Raw genomic sequence first — 27649 nt, 5'->3', positions numbered from 1 at the left:
TTCTACTCTAGTTTATTGAAAATTAGCGTAATCGAGCATAGATCTTCTTAGTAATTATTTGGCACATTTAATTTCAAATTGTTATAAATTTTTTTCCCCAAAAAATGTTAATCTACGAAATAGGCAACTTAGCTATAATAATGAAATATTCCTTCATATAAGAATTTATTTTTTGCCCCAAATTTAGAGAATTATTTAACCCACACTTCTGTGGGTTTTTTTCTGCATCATCATTAAAATCGTACCCTCTCCACCTCCATAATGATTATGCAATTGCTAAATACACATTATTTTGTTCCTAAGGCACACAGAACGCCTCCTTTGAATTGTGCTTGGTCCTGCTAACTTTAGATTTTCCCCTGACATCTTTACTTTCTCTAAATAATCTTCCACAATTCACAGCCTGTATTTTCTATCAGATGTTCCCATTTCCTCTTTCTCCACTTCCTTTCCATTTACTTGTGTTAACTTCTGCTGCTTTCACTGCCTGAATGAACTAGCCAGTCATCCTCGTTCTTATTTTTGGAGTACTGGACAATATGTATTCTTTAAATTCACAATCTTCATTCACACTCCTGTACTTTTTTTCCATCAGATTTTACTTTATTACTGTTCCATGCTGGAACAATCACTGGCCCATAAAGAGCAGTTATCCGACAGCAGTGATTAATTCATCATGTATATATAGATCCAAACTAGAGTTACTACCTCTTGTTCAGCTCTGTACCTTTTATGTTAAAGTCTATACATATTAGAATGGTTACTGCTTTTCACTGCTGTCTGCATGAGATCAGCATCATGCTTTCCCCAGACTGAAGCCCCCCCCATATATTTTTCAGTAACATATATTTTTCAGACTATGTCATGCTTTCTGCCCAAGGAGGTATTCATACTGATCACTCATATAATCTGTTGCTCTGTAGCACCCCAAGCAGAATTTCTTCCTTGGCCATGTTAGCATATTGATCCAAAGTTCAAGGCAGAACTGACAGTATCAGTATTTAAAATATGGGCATCCTAAAATTGAAGAGTGGTATTTTAAACCTGTTTGTTACAGTCCCTGTGGAAAGACTCCCGGGAACTGAGTGTCTCACTGAAATGCTCCCTAGTAATTCCTTTCTGATGAAAGGACGTGCCCTCAGCATGCATTCATGCCTCGCTTCAAGGTGGAAACTTTCCTACCAGTTGATAGCTACTGCCTGTCCTGGACGCCCCCACGCTGAACCTATTGATCGCTGCCTCTAGAAGAGAGACCGCGAGAGGCGTTTTCAAAAACACTGCCTCGTGTTTTCCTCTCCCACACAGACATAATGTGGTTTCTTGCTGTTCATTGCACCGATTTCAGTAGGCACTTGCAAGACGACTTGCATTTTGTGCAGGTCGGGCCATTCTCACACCACGACCGCTTCTGCTGCAATTAGCTCGAGCACTAACTGTCAGTTTTCTTCAGTTTCCTTCTGTCTCTTTAAAATCCTACTTTCTAAAGGAAGGCTTATTTGGTCCTCTTTTCTAAATCTGTTCTCATCATCTAACTTTCTTCCTTGCAATTCCTTGCCTCACTGGAAAAGGCATCTCCTTTCATGCATTACATTTTATTTTTTGGAATGAAACTTTTAAAAGACTGGTTTCAAAGCTATTCTTATCTCCCTCCTCAGCAGAGGCAAATGATTTCTAAATTTCCAGCTTCACACGCGTCTGCATAAACTAACGAGCTAACCTCCTCCTCTTGCCAGTGTTCGCTTTAAATTTTGATGTACGTCAGACTGAGAAAATGCTTCTTCCACTCAAATGCCATTTGTTACGTTGTACGGAGTTAAAAACTTGGAGAGGTCTAGGTTTCGGTTTTATTTATTCCAAGGAAAAACAATCAATCACATTTTGATTCCCTGTTGTCATAACCATGATAAATGAGAGACTTCCACCTGGTTCTGAACAAGAAACTATCAAAATAGTGGAAACTATTATCCCTAAGCTTCGCACTCAATTTAATGGCTAAGTTTCTGCCCAGGTCTTTTTCCAGTTTATTGCTTCTTCCCTCTTTGTCCGAGTCCCTGCCTTGTGTTTAAAAGCCCCACGCAGAGCCCAGTACTGTCGGCGGTACAGATGGACCGTGTTGCAGAAGTTGCTGCAAACAGAGGGCAAGACACCCAGATAGACAAAAGCTGATACTAAACTAGGAAATGTTTCTGCCAAGCGTTAAGTGTGACCGGTGCTGCTACGTGCACCGTGCCGGCTGATTATAAAAGGCAACCCCCTGGTACATGTATCTCGTCTAAAATTACGGTGCAATAAGCATCTCCAGCTAACGCCGAGTCCCTCCCCCGATCTCTAGGACCGCAGTTAAGGCGAGAGGGCTTTGCCGGGGTGCCAGGCGGGGAATCCCCCTCTCCCCGGCGCTCCCCCGAGCCGCTTCTGGCCCCGAGCCCCCCGTACCCAGCACAGCAATTCTTCCAACCTCAGAGCTCTCGCTTTCCACCGCGGTTTCCTAACACCCCATACTTCCACTGACTTCTCGCTCTTTTTTTTTTCTCCCCCCACCCCTTCGTCCCCTGGGTGCGGCGCCCGGCGCCGGGGGAGCTCGCCCCGGCGGCGGGGGCAGCGCGGGCGGCAGCCGGGGAGTCACCACGGCCCTTCCCCTGCGCGGCGGCGGAGGGAATCCCTCGCACTGACGCGGCCAAACTTCTGCCAGCGCCGAGCCTCCGCGCCCGCCCGCGCCCCGGGGGGGGGGGACGGGGACCCGCCGGCCCGCCGCCACCTCCAGCGTCCCCCCGAGCAGCTCCGTCCTCCTCCGGGCACCCCCAGCCACCAGTTGTCATTGTCCCTTCAGAAAAGCCCAGCATCCAAAGGCTGGAAGCTGATGTCACCCGGGGGGAGGACTGCGGCAAGGCTGCCCCCACCCAGGCGAGCCCCCGCCGCCGCGCCGGCATCGCTCCGCGGGCGCGGAGGGAGGCGCCGCCCGGGGATGCCGCAGCCGCGGCTCCCTCCCGACTGGCAAATCTAAAGGAGCAACTCATGAAGGTGCACAGCCTCGCCCCGAGCGCCGGCCGCGGGATGCCGCCGGCCCCGGGGCGCCCCGCCGAGCCCTGCCTCCCCCCCGCACCCCCTCGCCCGGGGGTCGGGCAAGGGCTGCTCTTGGAGATCAGCCGTTCGCTTCTGTCCTTACCCTTTGGCTCATCCATCAGTGCCGGTGCTCGCTCCCTCCTCCCTCTCCCCCTCTTCCTCTCAGCCTCTGCCGGCTCTGAGCTGCCTTAGTGAGAGGTGCTCATAAAAATGGGCGCTTTAGTGGTCCATGGCTGGCTGTGGGAGGGGTTAGTTTAACTCTACATGACTCAATCCATCTAACTTGCAGGCTGACCTCCTGCTTTCCTTAAAGCACAGATTACCTCAGAGTTGCCCCGCTACCAGCGCCTTGGGCTCCTCCGCCTGATCGGAGGGTCCCGCACGGCCGGGGGGAGCGATGGGCGGCCGGGGGCTACCGGAGGGAACGGCCACCACTGGCTCCGTGGTCTGAAGCCCGACTGCATTGCTGGCTCCGGGGGGAAGATGTCATTTTGGCTGCTGAGAGAAAGTTTTTTGTCAGGTTTGTTCAGTTGCAGAAGATTGAGCAGATACCCTTCGCACCAGTGAGGCACACAAAGAGAACTATCCTGAGAAGAAGTGACCTTCTTTGTTTTCAATTATGAGGTCCAGCCCACATAAAAAAAACCACTCCAACCCCAATAAAAAAAAAAAACCAAACAACCAAAACCACCCACCCAAAACCATGGAAGGAGATAAATTTGCAATAACTGCTGACAAGTCACCTCCTGCACCTACCTGCCCCATAGAACGAGCTCGCACCTCTGACTGCATCTCCTGGGGAACTTTAGAAGAGAGCCAATTTTTGACTACTTGCCAGGAAAGGACCTGCCCCATGCTGCCTTTTATCCCTGCGCTCCTCCCAGCTTGATGCCACGCAAGTAAGAAATACAGGACAGTGCTAAAGGAGTCCCAGCAACTTTTCCATGTAGCCTCTGACACTCAGGTCCTTTCTATGCACCACGTTATCCCCTCCAGGCTCCCACCTAGGATCTGTCAGCCTCCCAACTCCAAAGGAAGTTGCTGAGCACCCTTTCTCTTTCACTTCCTTCTCAGACTGATAGCCACCAGCGCTTCCCAGCACCCAGGGCTCTTAGCTCGCCCCACGCGCCTTTCCCTGACGTCACCCTGAGGGTCACTGGAGCAGGGGCTGCCACAGCCAGCTGCCATGCCCTGCCCATGCCAGAACCCGGTCTGCTCTCAGAGGCATCAATTTTACCAACTCTGCTTCCTGCTCCTGGGGTTTCTCTTTGCAACCAGACAAATGGACATGCTGCCCTGCAGCTGGATCATCATCCAGCCCTGTCCCCCTCACCAGCTTCCAGGATCTTGCCCTGAGGAGAAGTAGGAGGAGCAGGGTCCTGATGCTAGGACCTGGAGAGCCCCATCTAGGTATGTGGTTTCAAATCCCTTCCGTTATTGCAGCCTCGTCATGAACAAAGACCAGTTCTTCCTCCTTCACAAACATTGGCCTAGTCTGTATTACTGCAGTCTGATAAGATAACACTCCTCTTTGTAATGCCCCTGGGAACAGGAAAATAGGGATCTACAAAATAAAACAGTCTACATAATTAAGGCTTTAATGAGTTAAATTCGTTCTGAATTAGTGTCAGCTTCAGTTCAAAAGCCCAGGAGCCATTTTTCAGTAGACAAAGCTGAAGGTGGACTGTGTTTGTCATCTTATTCAAAAAAATTGGCCTGGGAAGCGCAAGTAAGGGAGAACTGACCTTACCTCCAGTGATATCAGGCCAACATTTTTAAAGGGTTTAGCATGGCAGAAGTAATTTTCTTGGTCACCTTGACACCAAATCTTTTAAAAATAAGAGTGCAGTTGACACAATACTCGGTGAATAAATGCAACTTTAAAAGTCTTTACTACAATAAATATCAACCGTGCAGATTTATCAGTAAGAAATAAGCTGGTTATTTTAAATGAAGACTGATGAAAGTATGAGTGCTTATGTACTAGTCACATGTTGACTTCTGCAAAGAATATTTGCTGGTAGAGTGTCATCAGAGGAAATGAAACAGTTATACAGAAAATGCCATGCGTTAAATGAAATAAACCCCACTGATCATAGTTTTTAAAAAATACAGTTGGAATTTGGGACTGATTTTCAAATGGCTGTGCTTAGACTCACTGTCTTTACAGTTAGGAACTCAAGAAGGTCAGTCAGCTGGGCTTATCAAAGAGCTCACCCAAGGGCTGATAAACCCAAATTTAACAAGTGGAAGATAACTACAGCCCTCCCTCGGAGACAAATAGACATGACTCCATGCCACGTCCAACACCTCTTATGGATGCTCAGATTGACCTATTTCAAGTCCTTTAAAATGACATATGTATCTGAAAAACTACAATATGCTATTTTGTACAAGTCAGTGACTTTTTTTTTTGTCTGAGGAAGTTCAGCTTTAAACTGAGACAGATTAAACGTTTATAGGGAAGGATGGGACATCATTAGTCAGTGACCATGAAACATGCAGAGGCATTTTCACACAAGAGGAAGCTGTCAACTGACACGTAAGAGCCCCATGGGGAAGGGTTGCTGTGAACTGTGATAGCTACGGTTTTCTACACCTGAAAACATCCAGGTCCTTCATAGAGCTGCAGGGAACAGATTTCTGACTTGAAGATTATCTACTTTAAGTGACGGACTGTTAAACATGTGAACAGTGTTTCCACAGCTACAAGAGCAGAGAACGATGTTGCACGCTATTTTGCAGCCATTCAGTTTAGGCATAAGAGACAGTGATGAAACAAACTTTCCCCTTCGGCTGTGACAGAGGAAGGGAAAGGTGGACTTTGTGCCCTCCTGTGACATGAGATGCAGACTTCCTCTTCCACAGATGGTCAGATCCAGATTTACCAGAGTTTGGTTCTGCCTGCTGATCCACCTGCCTTTGGGCAAACGTGACCTCAATCCACAAACCAGCAAAGGCAACAGCAGATTCTGTGTCAGTCATTTTCATAAGAAAACAAAACAAAAAGAGCAGCCCCAGATGCAGGCATTTGTACTCAGATAAGGCTCCAGACAGCATAAGGAGGAAGTTTGAAAACACAGAAATAAAACAAAGAGGAAACCAGACAGCTCAGGATGTAGTTTCCACATATCACGAGAAGTGGGTAAGTTTAGCAAAACAGAGGAGTGCCACTCTTCTATTCCTGGGACAAAACCAAGCATCCTGTGCAACTTTGGAGGAACAAAATATATCTTAAATATCTAACTTCTTCCTAGCCATGGTAAGAGCTTAGCCTCAATCATCTTGTTCCTCTAAGTTTACGCAAGTTGTGTGTGTTTGTGTGTGTCTAAAAACATGAAACTTCACGGACGTCTAGAATTTGCTTTTTTGCAGACGAGGTATGCTGCCTTTGGGACTCAGAAAAGGAGCAAGAGTAAGTGAGCACTGGGACTTGTTAGCTCCATTTCCAGTAAACAGGAGACAGAAGGAACCGAAGCAATAACACTGGAATCCAGGGCCAGAACCTCTATAGCTTTGGGGTGGGGGAAGGAAACAGCCATAGGAAAAGAGACTCAGGGAGTCTGGGGAAAAAAACCTACAAGCATTAGAAACATAAGTAGCTTCTTTCCTTAGAAAGAATTGGTATGAAAACATCTGAAATATTTTAAACAGAAACAGGCCATCCCCTTACCAATCTCAAGAACAATATCAGAGAGTCATCTGTGTATGCTTAGAGGCATGGCCTGGGGGTATGTATTTAGATCATGACATACCAATCTCTCTATGTTTAAGCAACAGAGTGGAGTGGCAGCTTCAAGAGATGTTGTGTGCAAACATTAACCTAAGCAGAGATAGGCTAAATATTCCTCAGGCTTTCCTAGATATTTAGTCCCAGCTTGCTGGTTCATGTCACCACCTACTAGCCGGCAGCCCTGGGAAGGAGGGCAGCAGGTACCCAGCCCTCCATCCCCAGCATCTCTGCAACAGATGATAAACAGTGAAGATCTCTAGAAAGACAGTGAACAGGTTAAATTGCTCAGACCAGAGTGAGCAGAATTCCCTACAAAAGGGGGTCGATCCAAACAATTAGGACAGCTTCTTTCTGGAAAGGAAGGCAGAGAAGAGGGGCCACATAGTAGAAAAAGACAAATAACCAAAAGCACTAATAGTGCCATTTTTTTTTAAACAGCTTTCAGCTCCTTGGCCCACTCATCCCACACTGCAATCGCCTTAGACTTAGCAGTTTGCACAGCACAGCAGCCCAAGTCCTCCCCACATCTCCAGGTTCCTCTGCAATAGTTGAACATCAAATACTTTAGATACCCAAAGCACTACTTCTGTGAAAAGCAAACCTCTTGGATGAGTCCTGAAGAAACAGACAAACAAACTATACAATATTCATCTGCGTGCACAGAGCCTTATTTTTAAAGAATGCAATTCTCTAAAAAAGGAAGAATTACTTCTGGTATTTACATAAAAAGATGAGATGACATTCAGCTTCATCTTACTGCAAACAATTCTTGTTCCTTCTCCTTAAACTCATGAAATGCATCGTCTATAAAAATATAAAAATTACTTAAGTTCCATTCCTTTGTCTTACTTCCTTGTCTTGGTTCAGATATTTGTAACCCTCATCTCAGAAGATGCCACTATGCTGTCTCTATATCGATATTCACAGATCTTGTAGTTCAAAACCTGCATTATCACCTCTGATATAACACCATTTTACTGCATTTCTTCTCCACCATTTTTTAGTCATCAATAAACATTACTATCTCCTGTATTGCCAGCTCCAAGTCCCTTTCATTTCTTTGCTACTTCTTACATCAGACTGTATGTGTACTGCTGGTTCCTCTTCCACTTTAATGCAATTTCCTCATAAATCCTCATGCTATTTTCTTTTGAAGTGCAACAGATATAATCATCTAGCTTGTCTGTTAGTCAGCCACTACCCTGTCATCATCTCTGCTGGCTGTTTTCTTCTCCATTCATGTTAAAGCTTCATAGCCTTTGCCGATCTCTATTATTTTTGTGATGAAGTGATCATAATGCTCAGATGAGACATCTGCAGAGCAGCCTGTTAATTAGCTATTTACTGTTTTCTGTGATCGCTACAAAACTGATAACAGAGATAACGCCGATCATGGAAACTGGCAAAAAAATAGTTCCTATTTTTGTTTGTAGGGGTGAAACAGTTTTCTAGTCAATTTGTTAGGTTTGTTCCTCTAAACAGTCACAGCTGTGTGGTTTTGGCTGGGATAGAGTTAATTTTCTTCCTGGTAGCTGTGTTTTGGATTTGTGCTGAAAACAGTGTTGGTAACACAGGGGTGTTTTAGTTCCTGCTGAGCAGGGCTTACACGGAGTCAAGGTCTTTTCTGCCTCTCACCCCACCCCACCAGCGAGTGTGGGGGGTGCACAGGGAGCTGGGAGGGGACACAGCCGGGACAGTGACCCCAACTGACCCAAGGGATGTCCCACACCATATGACATCATGCTCAGCATATATATAAAGTTGGGGGAAGAAAGAGGACGGGGGACATTCAGAGAAATGGTGTTTTGTCTTCCTACGTAACCATTACCCGTGATGGAGCCCTGCTTTCCTGGAGACGGCTGAACACCTGCCTGCTGATGGGAAGTCGTAAATTAATTCCTTGTTTTGCTTTGCTTGTGTGCCTGGCTTTTCTTTACCTTTTAAACTGTCTTTATCTCAACCCATGAGTTCTCACTTTTACTCTTCTGATTCTTCTCTTCCATCCCACCGAGGGGGAGTAAGCAAGTGTGGTGCTCAGCCTGCTGGCAGGGGTTAAACTACAACAACAGCTATTGAAGACAAGTTCTGTTTTTATGAAATAAATGAAACATGTTAACACCCTTGTTGTTAAAAAAGTCCAGAAAACTTCAGCAACACACGCAAACAAGTTCTTCCACAGCCTCAGAAAAACAGAAGCAAAATGAGTGGTGGGCACTGAAATGTCATTTGACAGGAGCAGTACCAAAGGCCAGTTCTCTAACACCTTAAAATGCCAACCTAGTTTATGTATTCATTAGCAAAATATCTATTAGGCATAACTCCATAACAGCTTTGCAATACCATATTTTATATGTTCAAAATAATTTCAATGCTGTTATCTCATAATATCATTAAAGGTTCTATCACTACCTTTATTTAACTTTAAAGATATGTTAACATACTAAAAGCAAAACCAATTAGTCTTCATAAGCTCTATAACTTAGCATAAAAAATTATACCCTAAAAAGTTAATGTGCCATATTGTTCATTATCCATGTACCTAGTTAACAAGACACCAGTTGCTACTCGTGCTCAGGTTATTTCATGCACCTGGTATTTTACCCATATCAGCTGTAAGTATTCTAAACCAAGTTCCAGAGGCTCTTCCATTTTCTTGGTAATTTTGATAAAACCATCACAGTCCCAAACACAGGCAACACCCTACCCTATACTTTCAGCAGCAGGCCCACAGTTTCCCCAGTCTTTCTTTTACTACTTATGTATTTGAAGAAGCCCTCCTTGTTATCCTTGACATCCCTTGCCAGATTTAGTTCCAACTGGGCCTTGGCCTTCCTCATTGCATCTCTGCACACCCTGACAACGTTCCTATATTCTTCCCAAGTGGCCAGTCCCTTTTTCCACATACCACAAACCTCCTCCTTCCATCTGAGTTTTTCTAGAAGCTCTTTCCTCATCCACGCGGGCCTTTTGTATCCTTTGCTTGACTTCTTCCTCACAAGGATGCACCAATCTTGACCTTGGAGGAAGTGGTACATAAATACTGTCCAGGTCTCTTGGACCCCTCTACCTTCTAGAACCCTAACTCATGGAATTCCTCCAAGCAGGTCTTTGAAGAAGCCAAAGTTAGCTCTCCTGAAGTCTGGGGATGTAATTCTTCTTGTTGCCCTGCTTTTACCATGCAGGATCCTGAACTCCACCATCTGATGGTCACTGGAGCCAAGGCTATCCCCAACCAGACCTTCTTTGTTTGTTACTACGAGGTCCAGCAGCACACCTTGCCTTGTTGGCTTCTCCACCACACGCGTCAAAAAGTTATCCTCAGTGCTCTGCAGGAACCTCACGGATTGCACGCACCCTGCCGTGTTGCTTTTCCAGCAAATATCAGGGTGGCTGAAGTCCCCCATGAGAACCAGAGCCTGTGATTGTGAGGTTACTTCCAGCTGTCCTTAGAAGCCCTTGTCTATTTCCACTATACAAATACACTAGTGTTAGTGATATTTCTGATTCCTTTTATTCTTGTAGTTTGCATCCTTTAGTATCTTCCTATTGTTCTGACAGACAATGCCTAATAATGGCTTACCAAAGCAAAAATTCCCAACTTCCTGGTGTTCCCACAGAGCAGGGAACCCTCCCTGGCTACAGAGGACAGCTAATAGCCACCTTTTTCTCTTAAATCTCACTTTTCATGTTATGGGACCACCAATACCAAGAAAAGAAAGGAGGACAATAAAATGAAGTAAGTGAGGCTTATGAAAAGTGATTCCACTAGAAGAAAGAAAAAAAAAAAGCCACAGAAAAATTATCCTCCAGGCTGTAAGAGGATATAACAAGAAAAAAAACTATCGTAAAAATCAGTAGTAAACATACCAGAAATTCATAAGGGAAGATAGTCAGTACCAGTTGCCCTGACTAACACACAGAACTTTGATGTACGCCCCAAACTTAGTAAATTACAGAAATGAAATAAAAAATTAATAACATGCATCTAGGCTTTGAATAATTGCTATCTTAAGACTGAAGGAGACAAGTTTTATTACTAGCTCCTCTGCATGGTTTTATGACCAAAATTAATTTTTGTCCGGTTAAATCTTAATTTATCACACAACACAGTGGTAGCTAAGACAAAAATAAATATACCCCCTGCCTCAAAGCAGCTACTTTCAAAAAGGAACTGTACATATCAGGTTAAGTCACTCAGTTTTAATATTTCTTCAAAAGCATAAAAGTAGACAGAGTGGGGAAAATAAGCATAAAATGAGAAATAACAACTTTGAAATAAATACCTTTTTCAATGTCTGTATTCAGGCTGATTACCCACTACCCACTCACCCGCTGTTAAATGATTTGGTCTTTAGTAAGTGAGCATCGCAGAGGAAAACCAGTGGCAGCACATAGAGACATTGTCTGCCAGATGTCACTCAGCCAGCAGCAGCAGAGAAGTCGACTGCATCCATCCAGAGGGACTGTCGCAAGACAGTGGTGAAACGGGAGATATCCTAAAAATCCCAAGCATCTCTAATTTGCATGAGTTTGTTAGCCATTACCATAAATATACCCAGGACAATTCAGCCCGCCTGCTTTGCTATGTCCCAGAAGCAGAACGCGTTCTTCCTTGCAACAGAGCTACGGAAAGTAGGCTTTGCTTTGGGAAATAGTTAAGCACTGGTTCGTGCTGGACTATTTACTGTATTTTACTGAAAGGGAAACTACTAAATCTACAACTGTAGAAGACTGCCGCCCTCTTTACACCCCACCTCATTTCAGTACATGCCTGCACTGAACTTATGCATGAGCACCATAGAGAACTATAGACATCTATAGGGATGAGATTTCTCATATTTTCAGACTTGCTTTCAGATTTTTACGATGAGATTCTTCTCCATGTGGATTTATGTATGCCTTACATGACTTTGAATGAGCATTTCAGTGTGGTCATCTTTAGTCTCTGTGAGGTTTCATGTTCTTTTTTAGTTTTGCACTTCAATAGACTGACAAAAATGGGGAGAAAGAGATCAGAGACTTCAAAGTCATCCTGAATTTTAGAAAGCGGTATATCTTAAGTACACTGGTGACTGGCATTTATCTCTTCCACAGGTTCTAGTACTTTTTGCTTTTTATAAAGTCTTCTTCACCCCATTTCAATTCTTTTTGAATTAGCAGAAAGAATTAAGTACTTATTTATGTTTAAATCAAAACAATTTCTTTTAACTCACATTGATTTATAAATTTGGGAAAAGTGTTAAGTCTGATTATTTCCAGCTGCATTGAGGTTCACACTCAGTCCTAAACTGGGAAATTGTCATTTTATGAAATGCAGAATCTGTGCATATGTTAAGGAGAATCAGTCTGGGGTCCATAGATTCATGCATATCAACTCTATCATAGAAACCGCTTTCCAATCCTTCTATTTCTCTAAGTGGGCTTCCCTTTGCCACCACCAACTCCAGGTGATTAACTTCAACACTGCATTCATTATCCAGCCCACATCTGTAATGAAGGTACAGATCTGCCCCCTTCAATATGCCTATATTATTTTAAGTCACATTTACCATTTTCTCCTGGAGCTGTTCTAGGCACCAAAGTGTATGCTTTAATCATTCAGTACGCAGGAAGCATCCCTCATCCACTTTTTCCATGAAGGCATCTCCAACTTGGCATCCAGTTTAAACTGTCTTTCTTATTGTGAGTGTTTTCCTCATATAATCTCAGAGTCTTCACTACTTAAATGTGTAGGTATATTCTTGTCCAACAGTCTTGGTTCTAAGAATAGCCTTTCCATATCTCTTCGCATCAGATGACTGAGTCTTTTCAAATTGAAAGTAATTTTTTCTGAAGTTATATATCTCAGTATCTCTCATTCTGTCATTAAATCATTAACTCTTCAAACCTTCAACATCTGACTATGAGAGCACCAATAGGTAATTGATTTAACAGAATTTATTTTATTTAATAAACTATTTTCTACAAAAGTTATTTCAGTATGAGATAGTTATTTCTATATTCCTCCCAAGCATTCTTTAGAAAAAGGAAGTTACAAGGGGGTTGAAATTATGTGAATAGGTATTGAGAAGGAGGTACGGGGAAGGAAAGATTTAGGTCTGAAAAATATTCCCAACAGAAAAGATTCATGAAGAACTAGAGAAATACACTTGACTGTAAGGAATCCCTGCATGAGAGTTTCTTTTCCAAGCAAACTATCACATTTGAAATGCTCCTGTGCAACCCACTTTCTGGCCCTCTCAAATTAGGTACCTTCACTAGCTTAGTTACAAGTTAGAAGGCTCTGAAATCAGTTCTCGTTTGCAGAGAAGACCCTCTTTGTACAGTGCTAGGCTTTCCCAGGCATGCCTGCTACACTTGGAGTAAGGAATTAACTACCTATTCGGATCCTGCTGGTGATATTTCCAGCAGATATTTCATTCTATGGCAGTAATTGCATTCATGAAGCAAAAGGCTTATACCACCATCAGCAGCCCGGGGTGGCACTCCGGTAAGGAGGGCGGCACAGTTGGAGCAGGACCACTGAGGAAGGGACGTAGAGCGAGAGGCAGGACATCAGCTGCCACCTCCGGGCTGAGCCCGCGCCAGCGCTGCATGCTGCGCAGCCTGAGCCCTGCTGCACCCAGCAAGGCCCTGCGAGAGATGGATAACAGCTGACAGTCAGAGAGTCATTTGCAAGTAGACTTTAATTTAAAAACTTTGTAGAAAAATTATATGACATGTGCCACAGTCTTGATGTCATACTTTTAAGACAGTAGTTCTGTTTTCTGGATCAGAGGCTTTCATCAGGCCTTAATGTGACCTAACACTTATGCAATTAAATAAACATTAAAATACAACATGCAAAAAAAGACTGTATGTTTTTAGCTTTCTGTGAAACTATCTGAGCCAAGAGGCATACCAGTTCCATTCATTTTATGGTTTTCAGTCTACTAAAAAGACTTTAAAGCAAGAAAATAGTCTAAAAACTTAATTCAAGGAATAATTCTAGTTTCAAACTTCTTGGGGATTATCAATTTCCATCTTAACTCAGATTTCAAATTTCTTATTTAATGTTTACATGGATTTTCTTTCTCCAAATTGATAGATGGTCTTTAAAGACCTGTGGGTCATTAAGCAAAATTTTTGGATGAATGCTAAAAGCTGTAAAAGGAAACAACTGCCTATAGAAGGTACTGGTTTCACTTCTACTGTTCACTCTGCTTCTCAGAGGAAGCAGACTTCCTCTGACTCAGCTATGTCTGCTGAAACATTACATCACAGAAAATGTAACATACTAAAAATATATCCTGTAGGTATAATCTTAATTATGCCTAGATTAAAAAGATTTAGTAACCTTGGAGATAGTAATTTCTACACTGTTTTCTATCTTTAGCATCAAGAAGCTTCTCCAAGCAACAATACTGCATAGTGTAAAAATGTATCAGGTCACTACACTTTGGAGATTTCAGATGTTTCATCCTCTTATGGGCTAAACTACAGCACTATTAAACCATATTACTTTGGAACAATTTCCACCCACCCTCCAGATTTATACTCCATGTGACCAAAGTAGTTACAGATATACAATGATGTACAGGAACTTTAAGCATACCATCTTTACAAACTGAGCTAGACTCAACAAAAAAGCAAGTTTTTCACTTGCTTTCAGGACAACCATCCACTCCTTCAAATTTTATTGCAATATTGAGCGCAGAATTCCCAAGTGTCAGTCTGAGCTTGAATTGAAGGTGACAGTAATTTTTCTGGGGTCCTCAGGCTCTAGTCAAAGACAAAAGTGGTCTCTGCAAGAGTGCTATGGAGTCAAAACTTCACATTATTTTGTCCTGTTAAATAATATTTGTGTACTGACAGCCCCCTCCCACCCCCCCCATTTTCTTCTCTTATGAATATGCCAGGCTGGTCTGTTGTACACAGTAGCACACCAGCCATCTCCATCTCCTCACTGGGTAACAAGTGCAAGTGTGTGAGTGTGTGTGACTGTAGGAAGAAATTATTCAAAGTACTGTGTGAGTAGTTATCTGTTAATAACAGCTTGCTTATATTAATAGCAGCTTCATTTCTGCTAAATAAAGGAGAAATTCTTCTAAAATTGGTGGAGACAATCTCCCTGACTTGATGCCCTACCAGGGAAATGCACCACATAGCAATAATTACCTAACTCTCGTTAGCTGTGAGAGGAAACCCATGCACACAAACACTTCCTAGCTCAGAGCAAATGAAATTGAGTTTCGGCACTTAGCGACAAAGCCTGCATGGAAGTGTATACACCGAAGCGTGGTTAATAAGATTTACTGGAAGGACATATGTGGATATCAGTCATTAATATCCAACATTTCCCAAAATGCTCAGGTTTCTCATGGGCTTGTTTCCCCATGTAACATCAACTCTTGCATGCTGAACACGTCGTAAGGTTTCCCAAGTGCAAAGGGCAGCTCACACTCTCTGCCATCAAAATCAATGTAAGCAAGCCGAGAAAAACTTAGCAGCCCTGGAAAAGGTAGAAGTCGGCTCCTCCCTGGAGCTGTGCCGCTGTACACTGCTGCAGTAACTGGCACATGCTTTACCATCGTAAGAAAACAGAGTTTAAAGACACCTTGGTTTAAACACAGGCAAAATCAAGTATTTAACACAGGAACAATAGGGTTCTTTGTGGCAGGAAAAAAATGTTCTTTTCCTCTGAGTGCTGGCAGATTAGCCCCAGTCTGTTCTACGTCTCTTTTGCTCTGCTTTCCATATTTTTTATTATATTATGTTTTAAAGATCAAACTGGAATTCAGGGAAAAGCGTTACCTACCACTGACACAGGCCCGCCTAGCAGTATGAAAGAAGAAAATGCATTTTCCCTAAGCAACCTCTCATTTAAGCTTACAGAGCTCCTGGAATAACTGACAGGGGCTACATTAGCATGTACAAACACAAACACTGCCAACCTCAAGCTGGTAGTCTTTTCTTACATAGTTCTCATTGCCATCCTTCAGTTCCTGCCTCAGCGTTAATTTTTCTTTAATTTTTTGATGTTTCACTTTCCTTTACTCCCTTTGACCATCTACTGGTTGCACTTTCCCTTTTAACTACTCCCTTCTCTCACTTCCTCGTAGTCCTTTTAATAAAAATACTTTCTCTTTTCATATTTTTACGTAAGGCTTTTTTTGCATCTTAGTTTTTAATCTGTTTCTTTTCTTTGGAGAGGATTTGGGGCATCTCCTATTTGTTACAACTGGTGTGCCTTTGTGCACAGGAAACTGAATAAAATGCTGCTAAACTAAGTTTAAAGCATAAAGAGTTGTTATACTTCAGAAAAAACTTTGTTTGAAATTGTTCCCAGATGTAGTCTAAGACTAAGTTAAAGATGACAGCATTTACAGTATACTATTGAAGTACTGCATGATTTGTGTAGCAGTCTATCATCACTGCTCTAAATGACTGCCAATAGCTGAGACCTGGTAAGCATTTTGCACCTATTAATTTCTTTCAAAACACTATCGTGATAGGAGCAATGGACAGTTATGACAAACTGAAGATCTACTGCATAATGCACTTATTTAAGAAAAGTGTTGTCTCCATTTCTTATATCACAAGATTTATATAAAATACCTTTAAAAGCTACTTTGATGAAATGGTATTTGTCACCTGCAGAAAGCGATCCTTTACAGTCTTTATTTTTTAAAGTATTTGCTAATGTTCCGATAACTGGACTCATTTGAACTACTGAATATTTTTCTTATCCTCACTAGTAATTAATTCTTTTTTGAAGGAGACAATTGCAGCTGTTGATTTTTTTTCACCCATCACCCCCATCCATTTTTCACCCCAGGGTGTGAATCTGATCAATCCTATTTCCAGCTGACTACCTGGAAATTCCTGGGGCACAGGTATGGCAAAATGCAAGGATGCAGCACTAATAATTTAAACACCCACCTGTACAAGTCTCCCAATAAATAAGCATTCTGCTAGAAGTCTTCCAGGTAACTTTCATTACCCCTTTCTATGATCCACCCCTTAAGTTTGATTTAATAAAGGCAACTTCAGCCCTACCATTAATTTATCAGATGGAAGGACAGGTCCCCTCACCAGTAATGACTGTCATCTCTCCAGGCTCACCCAGCTCTGCTCACAATCCCTTTACCTTCTTGCTCTCATTTCAGTATCCCTTTCCATGTAGTCTTCTGTGCCTTTAGTATTCTTGTGAATCCATCAGCAAAGCAGCTCTTGAGTAAGCCATCTTCCTTGAGTCCTTCCCTCAGTTACCCTTTTAATAAGGAAATCTATAAACTTACCTTACCCTCTAAGGAACTGTTAACGACTATAAAAAGAAAAAAAACAAGGACAGACAACAAGAGAAATCCGCAACACAAAATTCTAATGCTGACCAACCAAATAATGGCCCTTGGGCGCTTCTCACCGTGTCCTGATCTTAGTCCCTCAACTGCAATTTAAAAAAAAAAAAAAAAAAAAATCAGAGTTCAAGAGCAATTCGGGACTTCGGCCAAAATCCAGCACAAGAGTGAAATAATACCGGTCATTCAGGCTGCAGTTGGAAACTTGAAACAAACGCAGCCAAGTCCCCTCCTTGAGTGCCACCACACAGGACGCTGACTGCATTAACTGTGCTGCTGCATGGTTGCTGGGGACTAAGCAGCTGAAACCAGGTAACTCTTGAAACAAACGTATAAAAGCTGTGAGATTCATTAAGGTCCAGAGATAGTTTATGTAAGAAAAAAGTGTTCCTGCTGTCATGTTCAAGATTCTTAGCAGCAGCAGCAAAAAAAGTACAGGATTAAACTGTTCTTCAATTGCCTGTTTCTTTAGTCTCCTAATTTAGGGTATCTATAGGCCTTTCTTATTTTCTCTGAAGAAGAGGTATAAATACAACAAATAGCATTGCCCAGGTGGTGCAGTGAAATATTGTGATTTATTGCTACACGAGCACAAGCCCCTATCAGGCCTGTGGTCTTTCAGACAGAGGAGGAAGTGGGATGCTGTTTGAGAAGCATCTCCAAAGCTTAGTGCTTTCCAGGATTGCCTGTACCTTTCTCAGTTGTCCACAGCTATCTAAGGCCTCTCCATCACTAAAATATTCTTTGTTTTTATCACAGTGGTGTTTATGCCATTTCTTGAGAAGCAGAAATGGTGCCCTCATAATTTAAATCACTTGGTGAAACTCTGAGACCGGAGCTTGCCCAAGACTGTGTGAGTATCTGCACTAAAGAGTGGCAAGTGCAACTACACAATATAGCCATATGAGCTATAGTGATGAGGGCATGCAAGTGTTGTACAGCTCACCCACTGTGAGCACTGTATCTCTAACCGACGATTCTAGCCAGATCTCATCTTTGGTCAGTGAGCATCCATGGGTTAACAGACAGTTACAGTTCACTGTTTTTCTGCAACATGGGTATGGTGCTAGACTTGGCAGAGCATAAAGCATCCCAGGAGCAGTTTGGTCCATGTCCTTGGGCAGGTCCATGCTGCAAAACCCTCCCAGGCCGAAGGCTGCCCTGCAGGCTGCCCAAGCAAGCACTGCAAGTGGTCAGAAATGCATGGGAGAGATCTCCCAGACATTTTGGCTTAGTTTATGCCATTCATTGCTTCCAAAGGAACTGTCCTGTATAAATATTCTCTACGTTTTGATGTGTAAATACTACCTGATATACTTTTGCTGCAAGTCCTATGGCAAAGGAGCAAGACTTTCCTCCTTGTTGGTCACCACAGTAATTACCAGCACAGCAGCACCAGGGATGACATGACACTCTTGCCCCTTTACCTGCATTTTTTGGGTTAGATCTGGCCCTTTAGGAGCTATGAAAACACTCTGGGTCTGCCTCTGCTTCAGTTTAGTTCACTCCCATAACCTGCACTGAAGCTCACCGCTTAGAGTTGAGGTAGGTTAGAACTGGCCAATTGGAGGGGTGATGCTGGGCTTGGTGTTTTTGAATGTGGAAATTAAGGAGTATAATAAAAGGGAACCAAAACACAAACTGCTTGAGCTTCTCTGATTTACTTGTGGAACGCAACCTGCAAGGATTTTATGAAATTTACTTTACCCTGTAAAATCTTTTTCCTTATACAACTTCCCACTATTACCATCACATTTCAGAGTTGCATTTGGTAGTTCCTGAAAGGCTTATTGCTTTTATGTCACACATTGGGAATTACTTATTTACTGTAATATCCTCTGGTACCTCAAAAACATAATTACTTAAGCTTAAAAGATTCACTGTCTTATTTGAAAGGAAACCAAGTGGTAGATGTTTCCCCACCTCTTTCTACATCAAATGAATGAAAAATAAAGATTTTTTTCCTGTATTCTGAATACAAATATTGCAGATTGAATACAGTAACATCACTCACTTAAGAGTCTCCAGAGACGTTCACAGAAGACTGTCAATACTGAGGCACTGATTTAGAATGCCATGGTGTCATTGGGCATGTCAGTTATAAATTTAACTATTCCATATAAATTAATTCTTCAGCCATATATTTTTGGCTTAAAAGTTAAATTGGTTCATTAATATGTTAATTTAAATAATGTAAGATTTTTATAAAAACATTTGCTCCAGCAAGTAATTTTAATCTTTTCCCTGAAGTGCTAGCAACCCTCCAACCTCCGATAGAGAGCTCTCCCAGTACGGTGACACAGGGTGCAACTCTGCCAGTACCGTAATGGGAAGGCTTTGATATCTTCAGTTTCTTAACTGCATGTGGCATATTAGTAATTCCACTGCTTAAACACAACTTGGCCATCACAAACAGCATTGGCACTTGCAACACTTCTGTACAAATGTAGAAATATTGCTAAAGATATATGCTAAAATAAAAATATGCTAAAGATGAAGACCTGGTTTAAAGCTAACAATATAAACAAATATTAATTATGTACAAGTACTTTTTTTTTAAACCTTAAAATTATTCCTAGTCTGTTCCCTTCAGCCTGTGAACATTTTTACTATATAACTTCCAGGGTTTTTATGCCAGTATAATGTGTTTACCTTCACACACAGTGATGTACTGCTTGTGGGTTTGAATTCAGTTCATATTTGGAAAAATCGTTATCACAGTAACAAATCTAGACCAGTTTGGCAAAAGGCTTAAAAAGACAAACCCAAGACTATGTAACTTGAGGCAAAAACCTATTTAAGGTTTAACAGTAGTTGTTTAAAATTCAATTAATGTTTAACTGAGAGTATTTAAGCAAATAAATAGCTCCCCTGACTTTCATTATTAAGTTTCCTTGCAGGGGTTAAATTTCTTGTGTTCTGTACACCTGTTTCTGGTGTATTTACAGGCTGCAGTTCTGTTACTTTGAATTTTTACTTAGATTTAATCACTGAAGAAAATGGCCTATACAAGGCCCTGAATACTCATTTTATTGTATTTTGCCTTCTCAAGCTTATTACACTAATTTCCCAATTGTTAATATCATTGTCTCAAGTTCCCTTCAAAATAAACAAGTGCAAATGCACTGATCATTCAGTGGGAGCTCTCAAGAATGTATTAGAAAAGAACACCATTTTATTACATCATAGAGATACTATCATGGGAAGAAATTACACTAATAAAATGAATTTTGTGGTAGACCTTCTGTAATTAGTAGTTTCATTTCAAGTGGTATCCACTAAAATCTAAATGATGGAATCAGTTTTCCCTGTACTTAGGCAGTCTTTTCATTAATACAGGCAGAAAGGTTAATTTCAGTTTTTTCATTTTACATTAAAGAAAGTTTTAATATGTTGACTGCTTTGTACTGTGTAACTAAGCCAGAGTTTCATATAGTATTTACAAAGACAGAAGTCTCACTCTGAACTACCAGAACACCCATCAAACAAGCAGAATTATTTACGTAATAGAGGGAGCTGATTAGGTAAGGGATATGTAAAGAAAGCTACAACAAAATAGTTACATAAAGCTCCTGACTGAAATAAGCCATTGCACCTGTAAGTAACACTGGCTACAAACTGAACTCAGCAGCAGCCAATACTGTAGAGAAAGATTCATATTTCACACTACTCCACATATTTTCAACACAGTTGAAAATGTAGTTAAACAGCTTTGCATCAGTAGCCTATCATCTGCCCCACTCCTGCAGGTGTGAAAACCATTTTCAGCAAAGGCGTGGCAGCACTGACACGAGCTGGTTACATGTGCCAGCATGCTGGCCTCAAGCTCTTCATGGCTACCGAGAGGAGAGGCCTTTTCCTTAAAAACTAAAACAATTTCTCTTTCCTGGAGTTGGAATTACCCTCTCTGGTAATGATAATCCCCATGCAACCCGCCTTCGCCAAGCTTTCTCATGAACAACTCTTTAAAATTGTTAGTTACAGGTACTGCTGTATGCACCTCACCTGAACCAGGCCTTGCTGTGTTGGCCTGTAACCACTGCGAGCCCACATCCTAGGCTGGGTGACTGCAGGACGAACGCACGTTTGCCCTACGAAATCAGAAGGGCTGCTGAAGCAGAGGTTTCCCTGGGTTTGAGGATGGTACCACACTGCCACCCTCAGCAGGAACAGCAAATCATCATCAGTACAAACATTTTGCTCCTTTCAAAAGAGAACAGAGCAAATGATCTTGAATTTGCTTTCAGTGAATAATAAACTCATCTCCCATCCACTGGGTGCGTCACTACCATAAGCAGCATTGCCCTTTTAGGAAACAAAAAAAAATGAAGTACCTGCACCAGTACAGTTTTCTGTGTTCTGTTCAGGCTCCTCTTGAATATGGGAAGACAATAGGTATTGAGAACTGATGAGCAACTACAGTGGTAAGTAGTCTGTCTTAATTACTAATGAAGAGCGTTGATACATCTTTTTCACAGTGGTTGAAAATAAGTCAGAACTGACCGATTCTTCTTTTTCCATTGTATAAACATATGGGAACACATGCATCCAGGAAAGCCAATATTGTATAGTAGATATTTGATGTTAAAATACTACACTAGATGTTTTGCTGACATGAGGTACACTTTAGAAATCATTATCTTCTGTGCTTTAAATACTATACATGACCTTACTTTTAAGATAAGTCTTGAATCAGTTAAAGATAACCCTACTTTTAAATTTTAGCTGTAACAACTTTCTCCTTTGTTTTAAGTTAATAAAATTCATGAAGTTTTCCTTTACTTCAGTGATAAACCTGATGCTTCAAAAGTGTCAGCACATTAGCTACTAAAGTTATCACACTTAATTCTGCATTGTCAAGAGACTTGGCATTGTTTAATTATACTGTCATTACAGGGCTGACAAAACCTTAACTGTTTTATTTCACTGTTAAAAACTACTAATTCTGCAGCTTTGAGTTTTGGTCTAGTTGCTTAGGGAAATAAAGCATATGGTGTATATACACATATGCTGATATTGCATATATCAGCACTATATAACATTATATAAAATATATATAGTTATCTATATATAATATATAACACTATATTGCATAGTGTTATGCAATAAACAGGGAAAGATGTCTTTTAATGTAGATCAGATCATCTACCTTCTCTCCAGAAGGCAGGCAGAATCCTGAACTGAACTTTATCTGGCCCTTGAAGAGCCCAAGCTCCAGGGGAGAGTTGACAATACCCCAGTTACAGAAAAAAGCATCAGCATAGACACCTTTCTAGGCACCAGAGATTGCAGCCATGGGCCAAAAAGAAGAACCGTGTTCATAATCTCACTCATAAGTTAAACATTACAGAAAATTCCTATTTTCCAGCTATTCCCTGTCAGCCCAGACCCAAGAGAAGAACATTTTGCCCAACAACATTGGTTTGCCAGGCTCCCCCTTCAATGCAGAGCCAGAGTATTCCTATGGCCTGGGAATTAGATTGTAAAATTGGCTGTATGCATCTTCCTTACTCTGCTTTATCATGAAGTAGTGTAAATCAGACCAGGATATTAATAATAATTGCATTACTTGAAGTATTAAAGGATGATTTCTAATCTAAATTCTAAGCCTTCAGTATAATACACTTAAAGAGCAGAAGAGAAGAATAATCCAGGACAGAAACAGTGTGCTATAGAATAACAAAACCTAAAATAATAAAAACCAAGTTAAAAAAAGATTAGCATTTGGAATATGCTAGAAAGACACAAACTTTAAGAAACCACCAGTGTTATTTTGAGGCTCTGTGCCTCAGCACTTCACATCCCAAGGATGTTCATTTAGCAGGCTTGAACCAAATTCTTTGCTGAGTTCATGAAAAGAGACATTGAAGATAATGCATTCACATTTCATCAACTACTGTGTGATTTTGAATCAATGTGGCATTTAAGACCGCTGTATATGTTGACTTGCATTAACTTTCACTAGGAGATTTTTTCTATGTCATGTATATCTAACTCTTTAAACTGCCTTTAGCATTTTCTGTTCTTCGAATTTTTTTCTCTTCTAGTTTAATAGATGAGACAGATATTATCTCTTTTGAATTAAAAGAACTCTCCATGTGCTCCTGAGGAAAAGAAAAAATGATTTGAGCGTAATTCTCACATAGTCTTTTTGCAATTTAAAACTCTTTAGCCCTAAGAATAATGTAGATAAGTTTTTCTTTGAAAATAATGTCCATTGTTACCCAAAGTTTTACTCCTGACTTAAATAGGAACATGAGGAAATCCTTTTTCATGACCCAAAGTTCAGATACGTTAAGCTACGATCGCAACCTGTCAGCCTCTTGTGAAGTTTTTAGAGCATAGATATTTAGGCTTAGGACTGGAAATCTAGTCCAACATTCTGTATTTATTCTACTGCCTTGCCAACTAGCTGTATAATCTGCAATTTCAAAATCACAGGCATTGAGGCACAGGGCCTCCACCTGTTACAAAAGTGAGTCAGCCCGCGGAAGGCCAGAACATCAGGAAACCCATTTCTTTACAGGGATCTGAAACTACCAGTCTAAATACCTCCAGGAATGCAGGGATCTAAATTATACCAGTGGTAAAAATGAAAAACGTCTTATGTTTTGTCTTGGGAAGGCAGGTCTCATCTGAGATTTTTCTGCCACTGTGTTCCCTCTGACTGTCTGGACTATATCACTCCACTTACTGCAAACGATAGCAGCCATTTAATGCTGAATAGATGGCTTGTGTCCTTCAAAGGACTACTGAGGCAGCTGGTGAAAAATGCCCGTCACCACCTTTTCCTGGACACTTCCAATCTTCCCCAGCAAATCCCCTAGAAAAAGCCAGATATTCTATTTTGAGCGCATAGTTACTCAAAGTAAATTTTTGTATTATTTAATATTTTTTACTGTTTTAGATTTTCAGTATTATGTCATCAGTCCTTTTAGTCTTGCTTAGATCACATAGCAGGTAGGGCTTAAGAAATGAAATTGCAATGTATTCTCACAGTTCAGTATGCCTCACGCAGAGTTGTTCATAAAAAGATAATCATTACCTTCATGAACACTGGTAGCACCTTTAGGTAGACTGAGCATGGACAGGAAAAAGCACAGAAAATGGCACTTTTCTAACCACCACTTCTTTCACGAGGAAGTGTAGGAAAGGTCTGGTAACCACTCCAACTTGTCTTTGGTGAAGAGAAGCCAACCTACTCCCACTAATTCAGCTTTACCTCTAGGACGACACAACAGCAGCTCGGCAAATTCATCTGTCTGGACAGAGAGCGTGGTGCCTCGCAGCTCTTCCCAGTCCTGCTTACAACTGGGGCTAACTATACTCCAGTGTATTTATCTTACACCCTGGCCAGGCCAGATGGCTCACAATGCATGTTGTTAATGTCTGTACAGCTCCGTGAGGTAACAGGCATTGTGAAAACTGCTTCATGGCATCTCTGTAGCACACTTGTCAGAGGCTTTTCGTTATTGATAGCTGAACAGGTACATTCTGCTCACAATGAAAAGTGTGCATTTTAGTAAAAAACCCTATTAAACTGGCCTAAGTCTTTTAAAACAGCAGAAGACATCCCAGGCAGAGGCTTACACATTAGCACTGGTCCTACTGATAATAAACTGGAAAATTGTATGTGATGGAAGACTAGAGCAATCCTGCCTGTTCTTGACAGATTCAGTTAATCCACCTAGCCTTTCAGGCATTGACAGCATCATACAAAGAAAATCAATCACCAGAGATAATCAAACGCACTGTCTTCATCTCAGCTTTCTCATTAATTTAATCTAATTCTTGAGTATTGACATTATTCTGGGCATAAGGGAAACACAAACACTTAATTAAAACCAGCACCTGGACATATTCAATAGTGTAGCAAAAGCTAACAAAGCTATAACAAATGCAGCCTTGCTGTTATGTATCAACTCTCAAGCGAAACAGCCAAAAATACGTGTTTCTCAAAACAACCATTAAAGAAATGGTTGTTTCAGATGAAGGTGCCTTGCTCCCAGGAAATTTTCACCCTGGAGTCCTTTGTCACTGCATGGTAAGAGTAAAGGTTAGCATAGTGCCCAAAAAGCATGTTCTGAGCTGAAGATGTTCAGGTGCAAGACGCATCCTGGCTGCCTGTAATAGCGTCTCTCAATGTAACAGAGCCGTAGTGCTCCAGACTGAGAGGTGGAGTAGGAGGCCCCAATTTCTGTAAGAACATGCTTTGATTTCAACACGAGTAATCATCCAAAGAGGTCAGTTGGACATCAAAATAACCTATTAGGCCTCAGTGACGTCAGTGAAAAAAGCAGCAAGTAGTGAAATAAGTTCACTTGACAAGTGAAGGTTTACCAAGAGGAGAAAAATTTCAACCCAAAATAGGTCTAAAACAAAATTCAGACATCCCATATATAAACCAATCATTTTTTTTTTGTTAAGCAAGCGTGACTCTTGCTACAGGTAATGTTCAAAGAATTCGTTGTGTGACTGGGCAACAAGATACAAAAAGGGAAGATATGAACTCTTAAATATGAGCCGTCTCATATTTTTATTATTTCCCACTCAGATAACCTGGAAGAGTTGCAGAGTATGTAGCCCTCAGGTCACTGAGTATTATAATTTAAAAAGCAACTATTCATGCAGTCTGTAGTAGGTACAAGTATGCAGATTTTCATAGACAAGCATTCCTATTTGAGAGCTGAACTTACCAGGTATTAGAACACTAGTTGACTCATCTTCTACTTCCCACATAATTTATAGTAATCAGAAAACTTTTTTCCTGAAGAATTCTAAGACAGAACACATTTTATGGTGTTATTTTCATCCTTTCCATTACATTCACTGGGACACTTATTAATGAAATAGAATTGTTTATAGCAATTTCAAATCCATACACTCCAATTAGCAGATTTTGAAAGTCCTCAATAGTATTACTTGTTACCTCATTAAAATGGGAAGATTTAAATCAAATCTATAGATCAGAGGGTATTTTCTAATTTTTTGCTTTGCAGTTTCTTAAATACAAAATTGTATTATTTGGTTTCATTTTCAGGTCTGCATTTATTCAGCCCTCATTTGGTCAGTGTTCTAAGCATTTGCATTTACCTCTATATGTCCAAAAAACCCATCCATTAAATGTCAACATAATAAAATTGAGAATGGGGACATTTTGGTTTATGATACAGCACTTTACCAAGAATTTTGGGGATGTTGGTTGATGAGAAGCTAGACATGACCTGGAAATGTGCGCTTGCAGCCCAGAAAACCAGTGGTACCCTGGGCTGCATCAAAAGCATGACCAGCAGGACGAGGGAGGTGATTCTCCCCCTCTGCTCTCGTGAGACCCTGCCTGAGGTGCTGCGTTCAGCTCTGGGGCCTCCCAACGGAAGGAGGACATGGAATTGTTGGAGCGAGTCCAGAGGAGGACCACAAAGATCATCAGGGAGCTGCAACACCTTTCCGATGAGGAAAGGCTGAGAGAGTTGGGTGTGTTCAGCCTGGGGAAAAGAAGGCTCTGTGGAGACCTTATAGCAGCCTCCAGTACCTGAAGGGGACCTACAAGAAAGCTGGAGAGGGACTTTTTACAAGGGCATGTAATGGTAGGACAAAGAGTGATGGCTTTAAACTGAAAGAGGGTAGATTTAGATTAGATATAAGGAGGAAATTCTTCACTCTGAGGGTGGTGAGGCACTGGAACAGGATGCCTAGAGAAGCTGTGGCTGCCCCATCCCTGGAAGTGTTCAAGGCCAGGCTGAGTGGGGTTTCGAGCAACCTGGTCTAGTGGAAGGTGTCCCTGGCCATGGCAGGGGGGTTGGAACTAGGTAATCTTTAAGGTCCCTTCCAACCCAAATCATTCTATGATTTTATTTATCAATCTGATACTTAAGTGAAAAAGCTAATATTGGCTTATTTATAAGGGTTGTGTCATTGGGCAAGCCGTTCAAGCACCTAACAATCTCACAGCCAACCTGCTGATCAGAATTTAACATATCTCCAGGAACCCCTGGGATATCAGAGGTCCACTATGCTTTCTATTATTGTTGGCATTACAGCTATTGAAAGCCATTATAGATTACAATGCTGTTTAATCAGTGCTGCAGATGTTACAGATTGTAAGGAAAATCTAAGAAAAACAACTTACCCACCATGGGCTCCATTACAGATGCAGGGGCTAAATGCACAGAGGAGTTGAAAGATTTTACAGCAGGCATCCAGATTTTGTGTGTTCGAGTCTTTTCTGCAAGTTGCTCTCTGAAACAATTTCGTTACTCTTTACCAGACCGAGGACGGAGTCAGCTGATTTCCCTGGTCGATGAATGGCTCTATTCAAATACTTAAGCTTTGGGTAAATAACTAAGCCGTCCCCTTCTGGGACTAGCTCAAGGGCAGGTGGCAGGTTTGGTCCCTCAGAAGCGCTGCTGCTGCAGGGAGTGCAAAGGGGACAGGGGCTTGGCAGGAGCTGGCTCTCAGGGCGACAGGTCTGCTTCTGTGCATGGGCAGACTCACATTAGCACAGCTGCCCTCACCG

At 41.6% G+C, this 27649-nt stretch overlaps 1 protein-coding gene across 7 annotated transcripts in view; it reads right to left on the bottom strand.

The window, feature by feature from the left end:
- The window catches only part of ENTPD1 (ectonucleoside triphosphate diphosphohydrolase 1), a 59550-nt gene extending 32170 nt beyond the window's left edge, over positions 1 to 27380 (bottom strand). The window contains exons 1-2 of one of the 7 annotated variants that reach the window (XM_075108067.1): positions 27263 to 27380; positions 25830 to 25910 (exon numbers count right to left, since the gene is read on the bottom strand). In XM_075108067.1, the coding sequence (XP_074964168.1) occupies positions 25830 to 25872 (43 nt within the window). In that variant the 5' untranslated portion in view covers positions 25873 to 25910; positions 27263 to 27380. Of the gene's footprint in view, positions 1 to 3163; positions 3336 to 3816; positions 4057 to 8730; positions 8842 to 21138; positions 21160 to 23827; positions 23957 to 25829; positions 25911 to 27262 lie in introns of those variants that run through there. The other 6 variants (XM_075108068.1, XM_075108069.1, XM_075108076.1 and 3 more) reach the window with 6 other exon arrangements.
- Positions 27381 to 27649: the final 269 nt, after the last annotated feature.

This window comes from Phalacrocorax aristotelis, chromosome 12, assembly GCF_949628215.1.
Source record: "Phalacrocorax aristotelis chromosome 12, bGulAri2.1, whole genome shotgun sequence".
NCBI lineage: Eukaryota > Metazoa > Chordata > Aves > Suliformes > Phalacrocoracidae > Phalacrocorax > Phalacrocorax aristotelis.
This window is presented reverse-complemented; position numbering and strand designations above follow the sequence as displayed.